This window comes from Pecten maximus, chromosome 16, assembly GCF_902652985.1.
Source record: "Pecten maximus chromosome 16, xPecMax1.1, whole genome shotgun sequence".
Classification (NCBI taxonomy): Eukaryota; Metazoa; Mollusca; class Bivalvia; order Pectinida; family Pectinidae; genus Pecten; species Pecten maximus.
In genome coordinates, this window is record NC_047030.1 from 23,790,157 (window position 1) to 23,805,932 (window position 15,776).

Here is a 15,776-nt window from a genome sequence, read left to right on the forward strand (position 1 = left end):
GAATAGGCTGTTGCATATGTTTATGCCACGTTTACGCTATTGCCAACCCAAAACGTTTGATTTATTATTACTATTACACATTAGAATCTAACAGATAACTAACTAATGACATCACATTTTTAGCATACTCAGCCTCTGTAACTTGTAAGTAACATTCAGTACTTCATAAGCATTTCTAGGACGCTGTAATGTTTGTCATTATTTGTGCTATTAGATATATTTCTATACATTGGATGTCATATTTTGCATTTTTGTGACGAACGGTATATAATACGCTTGTTGTTAACTATAATAAGCATATCAAGAAAGACATATTGTTTAATTATGATGGTATGCAACACTGCACCTATTCAATGAACATTTGAAAAGGAAGGTGGTTTATATATATATATATATATTGATAGCCTATTGAGGACAACTTAAATATCCATGTTTTCCACTTCATTGTTCCCCACAACATGACTCTGTTGTGTACTTGCTTATTTCGAAATATTTTATTATAAGGATCACAGAAGAACGAGAAAAGGATACCGGCATGTAAAATATAAAGGATAATTCAATATCAAAGTCGCGAATTATAAACAAAATAGTAATTACATAGAGACAATTCAGACAGAAGACGAAATGTAAGACCAGGTATATCGGAAGAGAGTAAAGCAAGAAATACGCAAAAAGTGAAAATTAATTTGTTGACCTGATAGGACGAATTTACTAAACCATGAGCACTGTATTCAAATTTCAAGTTTAAAATGAAGACATTACACATTCCTCTTTATTCGCGACATACAAGCCTTTCAATTTACTGAACACTAGTGTTGACATATCACTGATGAGACTACTGGCTACTAACATTCCACTACTGTGATTTTTCCATTTCTTGATGGTAGCATTCCTTCGATTTCAACATTATTGTAGTATGCATCGTGATTTCCGACCGACGGATATGCTATAAGTCAACAAAACCGTGATTATCGCCTGATTTTAACCATTAGCGCCATTTGTGAAAAGGGTGATTGCCAGACGTCACCAGAATGTGCGGTTAAAGTAACGAATGTAGGCATAACAGTTTCAACCGTAATAACAAATATAAGATAAATATTTTGGATAATTATTTTCGAATTATGTGTTAAAGATGAATTTGATTGAGTTGTTCACTGTCACTATGACCGGGATCACAACTATTTGACACTATGGCGCGACAAAATACATCATTTTCAGCACATATGAAAAATAAAGAAAACATTATTCTTTATTTGTTTAAATGATTAGATATATATAAATACACCGGAATGGCTTATCATTATGAAAATATCCCATCGCGTTGATTATGAACAGAACCCAAAAGTTATAGATAAAGTTATGACCACATGAAAATGAAAATGCTTATGTATGCTTAGCTACATTTTATTAAGCAGAAGCTTAGGAGTATTCTACAAAATGTAAACTGAACATATTCCTGTGATGCGATTTTATATTATTTGCCGTCAATTTAAAATAAGATTTCCCATACACGGTGCAGTGTATTACTTATACATGACAGTAATGTATAATGAATGTATTGCCTCGAATGGAAGTCTTTGGACATCCAGAGTTGGTCATATGGAGCCTTGCATAGTTTCTCCGTTGATGAAAAAACGAAAATATAAAACAAAATACAACAATTCCTGCCAGCAAACAGATTGAGTTCTCCGCATGGCACTGTGAATAATAGAAAGCCAATGATTTACGCAGTTTCTGGTTGACGTAGTTATAGGCCATTTAACTATAATTTTCACTGTAAATTTGACGCATTATAGCGTGTTCCAGCACTAATTGTACGTCCTAGTGTTGAATAAAGCAATTATACATTCCAACATTGGAGTGTCACATGTTTCTGTATAGCCATCATGTGTAGCATTGTGTTACCTGCATCTGCCATGTAGTCACATATCATATACTGGTGCTTCCGCTAGTCATGTTAACTCCAATACATCAATTCAGTCTTATTTTAAATGTTTAAAGCTCATAACTTCATTAATTTCATAACATAATTAATTTAAATTCGAAAAGAAAATCGCAAATTTAATAAGCTACAGTAGAAATAATAAATATTGAATCTTTGTTCTCCTTTTATTGATCGAAAGAATTCTTAATTTGAAAGCAAAAGAATGTACACTCAAATATTTCATATTGAACAGTCTTGGTCTACAGTTTTTCAGCCTTTAGCGTAATTCTTTATATAACGTTTCACAAGATACTAAGCAGATATCAAAATTTGTTATTTAAGTTAACATACATGGCTTAATTACCAAGTAACATATGTGTACCCAAGAGTAAATGAATAGTCTAGAGGGGGCGATTGGAGTATCATCCTAGTATTATGGATGTTGCCATGACCACCACTGCTAATTAATCATAGGATTGTCTCGGTATGAGTTGTATAAGTAGAAGATAATGGGACGATAAGTAGCCAGGGTTATGCGAACATTCGAGACAGGGAGAGACAAAGCGTTAATAGTCAGGAATAAAGGATCACGGTACTCGGCATGGCAAAGGTAGGTTGTTGTTGTTGTTTTTTTTGTTGTTGTTTGTTTTTTTTTTGCTTCATTTCAGTTCCAGTTAATGAAAAATTAATCTTGATACCACTAAAATACAATATCTTAAATAAGAAACTAATTCTAAAATATAGAAATGCTTTTCTTAATTTGAAGAAGAAAAGCGACATTGTTGAATATGCGAAATACAATGTTTATGCAAGAGGTGCAAGTTTTATATCCATATATTACCTACTTTCATTACCGATATTTGTTGTAATAATTTTAGTTGAATTAATTTTAATAATTCCACTACTGGACTGGGAGTTTCAGTCTTGATCAGAAATACGAATTTACACTTTCTAGACAGTGTAGATATCCATTCATACCATGATTAATTGTTTGAAATGGCAATACTCATATTGACTTTGGGAATGTATTTTGCACGATGATACTCTAAGGTACATACGGCATTGTTAAGTACCGTTCAAGTTTTGGTATATGTATACATTAATACATGAAGTGAGGACTAAAACGTTATCATATTTTTGTAAAATGTTATTTAAAACACTTCACAAGAGAATGAATTTATCCACATTTGATTCTGACACGAGTAATATCTGGTGGACTATTACCTATTAATCAATTAATGTATCATTAACCCAGTCACTTAATATTCTGGCGAAAAATATGTGATTAAATCCGATAGCCTGATACAGATTTAAAGGTGGTACGTCTCCGACAAAATAAATATGATAAAAAAACAAAGATATGCTGTTGTATATGTATACGCTAACAAACGTTACATAATTTACGCTATTTCAATACTCCAAAAGTTTGAGTTTTAATTATCTTTGCATCTTTTCAATTTAAACTCAATCAATCAATTGGATCGTAAACAAATCTATCGTGCCTCTATATTACGTAGATATTTTTTTGTTTGGAAGCGATGATTTTTAGAATACTGTTGATATATTTCCATTTGTGCGTGTTAATCATCTATGCACATATTTACGTAGATGTGGCGGAGTCTTATACAATTACAAATTGTATATGTATACTTACTTATAGACAGTCATATAACCTATAGCTATCCAGCCAGAATTTAAATGTAATTTATCAAAAAGATAGTTCCGAATAAACGAGTTCTTCAATATCAATCATGTTAATATAATTCGGAATAAAACATCCTACAATCATTAAGTTTGGTCATTTCGGAGCTAGTATACGTATACAGACATAGATCTATATTAGACATGGCATATCGCACGGTTTAACACATTATAATAATTCTTGCTTTATCTTCAGACATCTTCAACGGTGAACAATGTTTCATCAACATTGTCATTTGGCAGCTCTGATGTACAAAGTAGAAATAAAAGTAAGTGTGAACAGCATGGAAGTCTTCCTTCACGTTGGCTACGAAAACAAATTTCTGTATCGTCTTAAATTGCTTTCTTTTAATCTTTTGATTTTGCTGAGAAGAAGACGTAAAGAACACTGTCATTTAGTTCTCTTTTGTACTTTCATTGTGTACACTTTTCTTTTATTAATTGTTTGCATTCGTTTTATGTATTCTATATTAAAGTATAAATCCTGCTGTTTACAAAGAAGGAACACTGATAGATACAGAATACACAGGTAAAATGTCTGCAGGTTGATTTGACCTAAAATTGATATGACGTTATTTTGCCTGTGTATATTTGATTTTTTTAAACAAATTTGATAGATATTAAGGCGGCAAAAATACAAAACATCAAAATAAGTATTAATGACATCTCGTGACTTTTAATGATGTTGAAATATAATTTAATTGATATATGTATCATCTTACCGTACTTCTTCATCGGATACCCGATCATCATTTTCTATTTCGTAGATATCTGCCGTCAGGGAATTCTCACTGACACAGGGAAAAGACTGCAGCTCACCAGAATGCTCTGTCTTACCATTTCCCCAATCATACTATTGTGGGGTTTCACTGTGTTCACCCTTACTGAATCCATCACTGAAAAGACGACTGCTGAAGAGGTAAGTTCCACTAAACATGACCTCAGTTTCCAGACAAAAACTGGTAAAGCACTCATTTTGGCGCACACAAGTCGTTTACGTATGTTAAGGTACTCATTTTGTGGCGCTGCATTTTCCCGAATTAGCAATATATAACGAATTAACGTAATAAAGAATTGACACTCTCTCATGATTTTTCTATATAGATAGTATATATAGTGCACGAGTGAAAAATATCAAAATATTAGGCACACTAGTGAAATATATGTATTACTATTGAATGTACTGTTAGCTATTCTATTCATTACATTTTAAAGCAAAATATACCGAGGAAGCTCAATCTCTCCAAGACTTCATTGCAGTCCCCTGTCAACGGCTCACAATTCGTGACGTTATGTATTCTATCTTACATTATGACGTCATATAACATGAGGCAGAGCTATATGCAAATCTCAATTTTTCCTATTGTCGTTTGGAATCAGAAAAAGTGAATTTTTCCACTTCTGAAAAATATAAGAAAAAGTGATATTTTTTTTTCCACTTGTGTAATATATGACTTTTATAGAATTAATACTTTTCGATATTTCACTGTTTAGCATGTAAAAATGTGTTATTAGCTAAATCACAGTTTAAAAGAGATAAAATTAGGATCACCGCCAAAATACGTTCATTTACAGTATATATTCAGCTTGAAACATCCGTTTAGCTCGTATGCATTATTTAATCTATTCTGCAATCATTCATTTGAGTGTATAGTGCTGAATTTAGTAATAATTGTTTTTTTATGTATTAAGGTGCTGCTATGTGGTATTTCTTTTGAGTAATACTAAGCATTTTGTTGTGTACTGTACAGAAAGTGGTGATGTCGTTTATTGCACTAAAACCTAGCCGTTAAAATGTCACTTTTCTAAATGAAAAAAATATATAAATATATTGTTATTCGTTGGGGCAAATAACATGATTATATATATCTATTTATCTATGTAATTAAGTAGAGGTAGATGATCTTCACAATTCCTCACCTGCTGGTATCACAGGTCCTTTTGTCTCTAATTCATTTCATAATGAAAATCAAAATGGTTATCCTATAAATTAGCATACAGATACTGTAAATCAGGTAGGGTTACATGCTAAACTATGAACTCGTGTTTGTTTTCTAGAACATGCGTCAGCTAATGTTTACAATGGAAGTAGGACAGCTAATCCATCACCTGCAGCGGGAACGTGACATGAGCGTGCTCTACCTTAGTGCTCTGGGACCAGAAACCAGGACATTCTTGTTGGACGAGTACATCGAAACGGACAACGCCCTTACCGCCTTGACAACCTGGCCAAACGATTCGACCTGGTCGGGTTGGGACGACCCCGTATTTGTCTCCAGGGAAACTTTGCTGGCTCACCTGTCGCGTCATAGACAGTTTGTGAATAAAAACCAGTATGATATTTACTTTGAAATAGATTTCTATAATGCCATTATTGATACCATGCTGTACTGGTTTACAAAGACCGTCAGTAGCGGCACGTTCGCCAGTGTCTGGCGTGATCTAATCGCTTACGCCAAAATCACAATTGGAAAGCAAGATGCTGGTGTAGAACGGGCTTTAGGGACTTATTTTTTTGTAAAGGGCGGCTTTAACAGTCAGGACGCGTTTGAACTGTACAATCGACGAGTACACAAGTTCCGAGCCTTCTACTACACTGCACATATGTATTCTAATCAGGTGGATAATCTGTTCAAAGAAGGATACTTCAGCGCCTCTTACAATGTCACCAAGACAGTCAATCTGTATCGATATGAAATACAGAACTCCGAAGAAAATGTTCTTAATCCAAATGTACTAAAAGCACAGAAATGGTTTGACAATATGACGATTTATATGGACGCACTTCTTGATATACAAGTTAAGCTAGGTGAAAGTATTTTAGCTCAGATAAACGTTAATCTCGCGTCGATCACGGAAAGCATGACAATCAGCATCACGTGCTTGGTTATTGTTTTCTTTATTTGTCCATTCGTTGTAGTATCTACTGAAGCTCTTACAAGTAGTATCCAAAACTATGCCATCATACTTGTACATAAGACAAAAGAACTCTCCAAAGAAAAGAGGAGGACAGATTCGCTTCTCTATCAGATGGTGCCTAAACCGATCGCCGATAAACTAAAGAAAAATCTGCATATTGATGCCGAATATTTTAAATCTGCTACTGTGTTCTTCATCGATATTTTTGACTTTAACCGACTTGTGATGGTCAGCTCTCCAATAGAAATCGTGGATTTGTTGAGTGCTGTCTACAGGAATATTGACGAGCGCCTAGATAGTTTTGATGTATATAAAGTTGAGACCATCAATGATTGTTACATGGTTTCATCAGGTGAGTTACTCAATCAAAAGTTAATTTGGTCTTACGGTATTGCTGGTAATTTATGCGGGGATTTAATTTCACTATAGCGCGAAGATAAATCCCCTGTGAATATTTATAACCAAACACAAATGTATAGAAATATTTAGAAGGCGTGTACACGCGATTTGATACTAGCAAACCAGGTGTGACAAGGACAACCGCGAAATATTACCCCAGTAAAATTTAATAACTTAACAGTATTATCTTTTTCTTTTCAAGGGCCTCTGTCCATATTTTTTGTTGGTATATTTTCCCTGGTTTTATTGATTTTGAGTTGTTGTTTTCTATCTAATACATGTACGTGTGTTTTTGTCTTACGTATGGTTGCTTTGATTGCAATGTTTATCAATGGGTATTATATCGTTATGAGTGTCATTCAAACATACGTGATAAATGAATTGTAAAATCATATTGAATTATGGGTCTTTTGCATCTCCAATTCACATTTAGACTTTCTCTTGATCGTTTTTTGAGCTTTCGATCGCCTCATAAGTATCAACACTCTAGGTTATAAGCATCATTAGAGGGACAGAAAAGTAGTGTTTTTTTATTTGAGGTCTACCTGTACTATGTTTAACTTTTTGTTCTAAAAGGCGCTAATATCTTGTGTATACATGTATTTTATATCATTCCTCGAAGAAATGTGTTACCATGTTTACCTGGTTTGAACTTCGAATTCCAGGAATACCAAAACGGAACAGGGATCGCCATGCAGTAGAGATTGCTAATCTAGCTCTTGTTCTCCGCGCTATGATAATTACCAAGCCTTTCATACTGTCAGGAGACCGGGCCATAAAACTGCGATTCGGAGTGAATACCGGTAAATGTCCTGCTACTTCTATAATTTCAATAATATGCATCAACTTCTCTTTGAAAATAAACAATGTGTTAAAAACTTATTCACAACATTAAAAGTTTCCACTGCAACAAAACAAACAAAAAGCAAAAACAAAACAAAAAGCACAAATAAAACCAAAACAAAGTATGTAATTTTGTATATAGCTGCATGGGATCACTTACTGCTAGTATTCAGAAGTTTTGAAAACTTTATACTATTTGGTATTTTGTCAAAAAGGACATTGTAACATACATTGTATGTATATGATCCTAACTGTCATTTCATTCGTTATGAAATTTTATGAAACAAGCCTTAGATGTTTTTATTCTTTGTCAGACTTGGCGAACAAAAATTAAAACTTCCGGACGAGGATGAAAAGAAATTCAAGATACTTTTTATCACCTCACTCAGAGTTTAAAGTTTTCAAAAATCAACATGCCGAGGACTTAATCAAACGGAGACACAATTCATGACTACACATCAATGTTAATATTTAACGTCAGAATTGATTTCTGGCTTAGGAAGAAGATGTCGATTTCTATGGAAGTTACTGAATTGCTGTTGTCGTTTAAACGAAGCTATCTAATTTCATTAAAAAAATGTTAAACATATTTCGTTGAGCAGATATCAGGTAATGAAAATGTCGAATTGTTATGAAAACATGTGATGATCATTTGAATACATGATTTTAAAGGACGTCAATTATTATCATTTTGAATAGGATGCGTGTATATGACGATATCATTGGTAATATCTACTTCCACTGTTAGTAGCATCCTTAATCGTTTGGTCTAGTGATGTAGTGAGTTAACTATTACAGATACAAATAATGTTAATATATTACTCCGTTGCTTATATTAATAATTCTCAATCATTATAGATACAGATAATGTTGATATGTTACTCCGTTGTTTATATTGATATAGCTCAATTATTATAGATGCAGATACTGTATATATTACTCCGTTGGTATATTAATAGTTGTCAGCTATTACAGATACACATACTGTATTTATATTATTTCGTGAGCTATGTTGAGAGTTGTTTATTATTGAAGATAATGCATATATATCAATCCGTTGTTTATATTTATCAATCCGTTGTTTATATTTAGTTATCTAGTATTGCAAATATTTATAAAGTTGATAAATTAGTTCGTTGCCTACATCTTAAAATAGTTGTCAACTATAACAAATACAGATACATGCAAAGTTGAAAAAAATATTTCGTTCTCCATATTCTAAAATAGTTTTCAACTATTACAAATACACATGATTTATATATATATATTATTTTTTTACAGGACCATGCATGGCTGGTGTAGTTGGCCTTCTAATGCCACGATATTGCCTATTTGGCGACACTATCAACACAGCCTCAAGAATGAAGTCTTATGGAAAACGTATGTACAATGTATATATAAATAACATATTAAAATGCACACTGCTAGCCTTTCATCAGGATAATCTAGTTATCACACAAAGTTTGATGATGCACAAGTTTGATGGAACCTATGATATAAAAATAATCAAGGTATTGTGCATGGTATGACTTTAATGGATGATCTTCATTTAATTCAGAGATCGCGTATAATGAGTTCAGAATAATTATCCGTGTTAACCTCTGATTAGCATCGTACAGGGGCTGATTGATATGCTGTGATCCTCGTATTGAAGGGGTACTCAAGGATTTTCGTTTTAAGTCCTACTATTCTCTGACTATAAAGGGCCGTGTACCCAATGACTGGTCTCATTTGGTTAGTTTATATCGACGAGGTAGCACTCTAAAGTAAGCAAGGCAAGTGTCTTTTTCAAAGTGAACAAATTCAGTCCGATACGGATGACTTTCTGAACAGCCAAGAAAAGGAGTTCTATAAAAGTGGCATTGAGGCCATGATACTGAAGGGGATTATACTGAAAAATGATACAATATGTCCGGCAAAATTCAAATCCTTCAATATGAGGCTCACAACATATCAATCAGCCCTTGTACATATTACAGAAGCATTATATTCAGATATGGGAGAACCGTTGTTCCTTACGAATCCTGAATATGTCACGTGATTTCTATCAGTTAATATACACATATAATGCTAAAGAGAGCAGGTTATATTTTCACTTTTATGAACATGAAAACAAAATGGATATATCTACCGTGTTGATTGCCAATAACACTCTATAACGTTGCATGCCAATTTTTACCTTATGTGTATTCCGCCAATCTTATCAATTAGTAACCCTATAATATGAACTGTGATATTTGTATCTGCAGCCAACATGATTCAAATAAGCCATTCGACTTACGGTCGACTGTCGAAGTATGGCTTCTACATAATGAGGCAACGAGGCAATATCTACATTAAGGTGAGTTTGTTGTAAGAAGATAGCAAAGATAGAATTTATCGTACAGTGCCGTGCAATAAATGTGTCACATTTAATATTACCCACGTTTATACGACAATGCTTAGACAATGATGTTTTTCGTATACTCTGATTTTTTTTTCCAATGAGATCTACCTTTGATCTATTTGAATATTCCGGAATTATACATCTGGTATATTTTATCGAATTGTTCACTATAGATACATACATAGATAAATCTGTAATAGTCACTTATGACTTATTTCAAAACCTTGAAGTAAGATATTTCCCCACTTATCTTTCGTTTAAAATCTAACAATATTGAATATCAAATGTACTGCCGGAATGCATACATTCGTTGGTATTAAAATACATATATAACTACTGGTACCGTTACATAGCTGATTTTGTTTCTGATACTTTGCATGTTACTGTTAATCAACTTACATCAATATTGTTTTTAAAAGATTACTCACATAAACTCTATTATATGTTATATATTTTTACTTCTTTACATTCTTGATTTCGATTCAGAATGGGTTTTTTAAATCAATATACACGTATCTTACTGTCTACATTTAAACAAGTTTTATCTAGTATTTAGGACCAATCAAAATTTTCTTGTTTTTTTTGTTTTGTTCTTGTTTTTGTTTTTGTTTTGTTTTGTTTTTTTAACATGATTAAGGGGTCGTAGGTGTCTCAGAACTTATCATGCAGTGATACTGGTGACGCTTTGAAAATATTCTAATCAACTGAATGGTTACCTTTTATGTTAGGCACCTGTCTATAATAGGTCTGAGAGTTGTTACCTGTAGTCGAAAATTATCTTACAATTATCGCTTCAGCCTAGCAAATATAGTTTTAAAATGCTTGATATTAGCGCCTCTTTTCTTTGTACTTTCTGGGGACTATAAATAGGACATTATGTAAATTAATTGTTTGATATGGAAATAATACGAGAGTATATGCCCATTTATGGATATACAGCTACATAATACAGCTCTGTTTCGTTCTTCTAGAACTCGTCAGCGATGCTAGGGACCAAAAATGTTAAATACTTGAGGGAAAGTTGGGACCTCGAGTCTGAAAAATGAGATAATCGAACCAATATTCACACATCGCTGCACTTCTAAATCCTTTTGTTTGATTAGTGAGGTTGCCATGGGAATTTAGAATATTATCATATAATCAGACATTATAGCAAGCAAAGGATATTATCACCATTCATTTGTATATATCAGATCGACATGTTAAGTAAATGTATTTACATCATATTTACATTTGTATCCAGGAAATAATCAATATAACTAAATGTGACTTGAATTCAGGTTGAATCTGTGGAAAAAAGCTAATAAAAAATCGAATTCCTGTTTGGATTTATATGGTTTCATATATATGGAAGGGTTATTTATGTAAAAATAAGGGGTGTTTTTATGGAGCAGTGTATCGTTTCGTAAAGCTTCTTGAAACGTACGAATTTGGCGTAAGTCAGATTTACGAATCACTAAGCGTTTCACAAAAACTCGTAAGTGACGCAAAAACCTTGCGTAACTTTGCGCCATAGCCACCCTGTCGTAACTTACGAAAACAATTTAAAATCGTACGCAAGCATGCCCTTTTGAACAGAAAATGACGCCGTAATCCATCACAAATTAGCATCAGAGATCGACTATGCCTTGTGAGCGATTGTTCCGATGTGGATACCGAGTTTTGAATTTTGAAGAGGGATACAAGGGCAAAATACTCATTGTCATGCAACCAATTGTATGCATATTCGCAGACTGTGCCAACAGTTGGTCTATTTTATGAGCATTACGTATATCTGTGAGCAGTGAGCAAAATCTGTGAAATTTACGTTGATACTGCTTGTTTCACTGCATGATAAACAATATGATACTGGAATTTTACAGAAAATTTGATCTTCTCTCAATAATACGGTTGTTGAGAATAGAACAAAAAAGTTCATAGTCAGTGTACGGGACTCGGGAGAACTTAGGATTTTGACGTATGATACGAACACCTTTGTGAAACGATAATCAGGTGTTCGAAAACTTTCAAATATATTTTGATTTGTTTCTAATTTAACTTTCAATTGATTCCTGCTTCTGGAGTACACAGAGCAGAACAAAATTAAATTATCATTTTAGGACAGAATCAATGATTTGGTCTGATTTAACACCGTCGATGTCTAGGCTAACCAGTACACTAGCCGAAAATGAAGTGGAACTTCAAAACTGAAGCTGGGAATACGTGATATCGTTCTAAACAAATCCATCTATGCATAATAATGCATATCATTGTGTTGTTGCTCTTTAAAGAAGATTTTAAGAAGGAAGACTTTTGAAATTGAATCGAGTTGATTTTAGGTAATGATGGAAATGTATTTAAAACTACTTTTATTGAATTGGTTATTTATTTTTAAGGGGAAAGGAGAAATGCAGACCTACTGGTTGCTTGGAAAACAAAATGATAGTTGCCAAGCAATGGAGGCGTTATCAATACCCGACGAGGATGACGTCATTACCGATAACACAATGCCAGGAGAGCTGACACAATATGATAACGCTCATATGACGTCTGCTCTCACAGTGCCTCTTCCAGGTCGAATCTATCCCAGAAAAAGCACGCAAGTGAAGAGTGCAAAAGTGTCCCCAGAGATCAAAAGTAAACAGAAGCAAAATCGCTCAGAAGATGTAAAATACAAGACGTATCCTTCCGCTGATTCCCAAGAAATGCAGGAGAGGCAATCCAGACTCACAGTTATACAACAATCCGAAGAAATCCCTCAAGGAGGTAACGAAGACTCAACTTCCGCCAGCATGAAAGAAGAGGATAGATTTGATAAAAGATATCAGTCATCCACATCAAACGACCCTTCCGTTAAAGAAAATCTTGAAAGACAATCCAGGCTTTCAGTCATTCAACAACTGACAGGTACTGAAGAAGAAATCCCTGAAGTATGTAACGAAAATTTAACGCTCGCCATTGAGATTGAAACAGATAAAGGCGATAAAAAATATCAGTCATCCACTGTAAATGACCCTTTCGTTGATGTAAACCTTGAAAGAGCAACCAGGCTTCCAGTTGTACATCAACCGTTACGCACTGAAGGAGAGAACCCCGCAGAAAATAACGAGGAACCACCTTCCACCAACGTCAACGAAACGGGAAAAGATACAAATGTATAGCCGGAAGACCCATGTGCATCGCGACGGGTATTGTTTCCTCGGGACTACTTCACATATACACAATGAGCCATGGGCAGTTAACAAAATACTGTTAATATTATCAACGTACGCTCCGCAACAACTGAATGAAGATGTATCAGTTTTAGATATATTCACCTATAAAGTCAGTAGCTTGGCTGTTTATTAACAACATTGGTAAATTATATTGCCGCCATTACATCGAACGGCGACTGGCACAATGAACGATAAATAATGTTGGATAGAATTATTATTTACGGTTAAGTTATGTGATAAATAAGTACATGTATACGATATCACAACAAATGTCTTAATGTTATAATTGCTACCGTAAGAAAGTTTTTTGTGTTGTTGTTTTTTTTTTATTTTATCACATATTTTCTTCATGTTGTTACAATTATTGTGTGTATTATATATTTTGTTTTTTTACCTTACAATATATTTTTGGTATTTTTGAATGTATCAACTTGGTCTGTTCATTTTGAGGAAATACTGGTCTTAAGATAAATTGTTCCGTTTGGATAACTTAACAAATCTTCCTGCGGCACATTAATTTCACACTTGTTCTGAAAGTGTGTGGGAATTTTAAGGGTGAATTGACAACCAGGCGTTAGACTGTAGGACCCAAATTGGTACCCAAAATGTTTATTTAATGCAGTTTGTTTTAGTTTGAAGTCCAATGAAAATGATTATACTTATATTTGTAATAGCGAACGGCTGCCATTTGCACTATTTGATTGCCGAAGAAAGCAGGTATTCTCGGTAGTCTGAAAACACATTTTTCGACCACTCTTTGTGTTAAAGATAAATATATCAGAAAAAATTGTAATGCATTATACATTAATTTTCACAGTAATATTGACAGTGTGCGGCTGTTTTGTTTTGAAAATGTTGTAATACATAAATAATTCCTGAACGAATATGGTGAGGCTTAAATTTCTGATGATGTTTACAAATAACACAATAACTGTTATTGACTACGAGACGGTCTGTAATATTTACATACAACATACAATGGAACCTAAAGAATTGTGATCAATATAATGAGCCATTACATGTACGTGAATCATGTACATATATGTATATAGATAAAGTAAGTAGCATATTCACAAAACAGGAAAGTGTCTTTCGAAAAAATGCGTTTCGTCCTTTGCTTTGCTTATTGTAATATCAAACCATATTTCCATTTATATAATTTTTGTTGTATAACAATAAGGAGTTAGATATTATTTCTTTTATTTTTATATATGAATTACTCAGGGATAAGGTGCATGTGTAAAATTAATACGCAGATCCCGACCATCAAATTATGATAATAATATACATTATATATATTATTACAAGAAAGCTGGATTTTTGCTTAAATATATGTGGAATTTGTCGTTTGTGTTGTAATTAAAAACTCATAAGTACTATCTTTTGTGTTGTTGAATTATTAAAGCTTTCTTTATGATATATTGTAGTTGAGATATTGTACCGCTGAGAATATGTGCCATGTCACGGAGCATGTATACAATGCATCTGTCAAATTATTAGCATTATCATTAAAAGTTTAACAAATATTTCGGTAAACTTAAAGTCCATCCCTGAATAGGTTTTCAGATATCATAATTTCCATACTGAGGGTAAAAATATATTTCGTATTTAGTTCTATAGGTTTTAAAGCTGATATTTGCATAACATATTTTATAAAGATAGTTTGTATCACAGTGCATTCATATACGGTGTACTAACATCAATATTGAAATTAATTGAAAAAGACTTGCTGTCCCTGATTATTAATAGTTGACTTTTTTCTGTTAATATTGGCAATCTAGGCCGCTATTCGACTTCCAGCTTGTTGCAAACATTATCAATTAGTCGGAAACGGAATTATTTAGTCTACTGCTGTGATCCTCCAACCTTCTACAGAGACCAACATTCTTACGGTAGATTAACAACGAGAAGGTCCTTAAGGGGTCGGACAAAGTAATTTACACAGACAAGTAAGGTACACTTAGTATATATACACCGATAACTAAGATTATGCATTATATTCTTAGCAGATGATGACTTCAAAACGATTTGCTTATTGAAGACCTGGGAATTCTTAAATAAACAATGGCACTATTTTAGGTTGAAAAAATCATGACAGATTTGACCATCAAGAACGCTCCCTTCGCAATATCTGATAGTTTTATCAGTGCTTTCATGTCTCAATTCGGAGAGATACTCAATGGATCTGTAGAAGGATGAACAGTTAGAGAAACAAACATTTAAAACTGCACAAGGTACGTCAAAATGTGGATATTCGGTCAATTTTAGGTTAGAATCTTTGCGGACAATACTCTTACACCATGTTTCAGATGTGGTAACTCAGATAACTAATCATTTAAATGTCTCAGAAAGGCTACATCTCCATGATTGTGCTATAATTGTATTTCTTAGGATCAAATAAATCGCAACT

The 15,776-nt window shown here is 33.4% G+C and overlaps 1 protein-coding gene across 1 annotated transcript; it reads left to right on the forward strand.

Annotated features, from left to right (window-relative positions):
- Positions 1-2,310: 2,310 nt before the first annotated feature.
- LOC117314732 lies at positions 2,311-14,745 on the forward strand. Its single transcript, XM_033868821.1, has 8 exons — positions 2,311-2,534; positions 3,822-3,894; positions 4,393-4,544; positions 5,684-6,896; positions 7,609-7,746; positions 9,068-9,166; positions 10,036-10,127; positions 12,548-14,745. Exons 1-8 carry the CDS (start codon positions 2,526-2,528, stop codon positions 13,310-13,312), a joined length of 2,541 nt encoding a protein of 846 aa, XP_033724712.1. The 5' UTR covers positions 2,311-2,525; the 3' UTR covers positions 13,313-14,745.
- Positions 14,746-15,776: the final 1,031 nt, after the last annotated feature.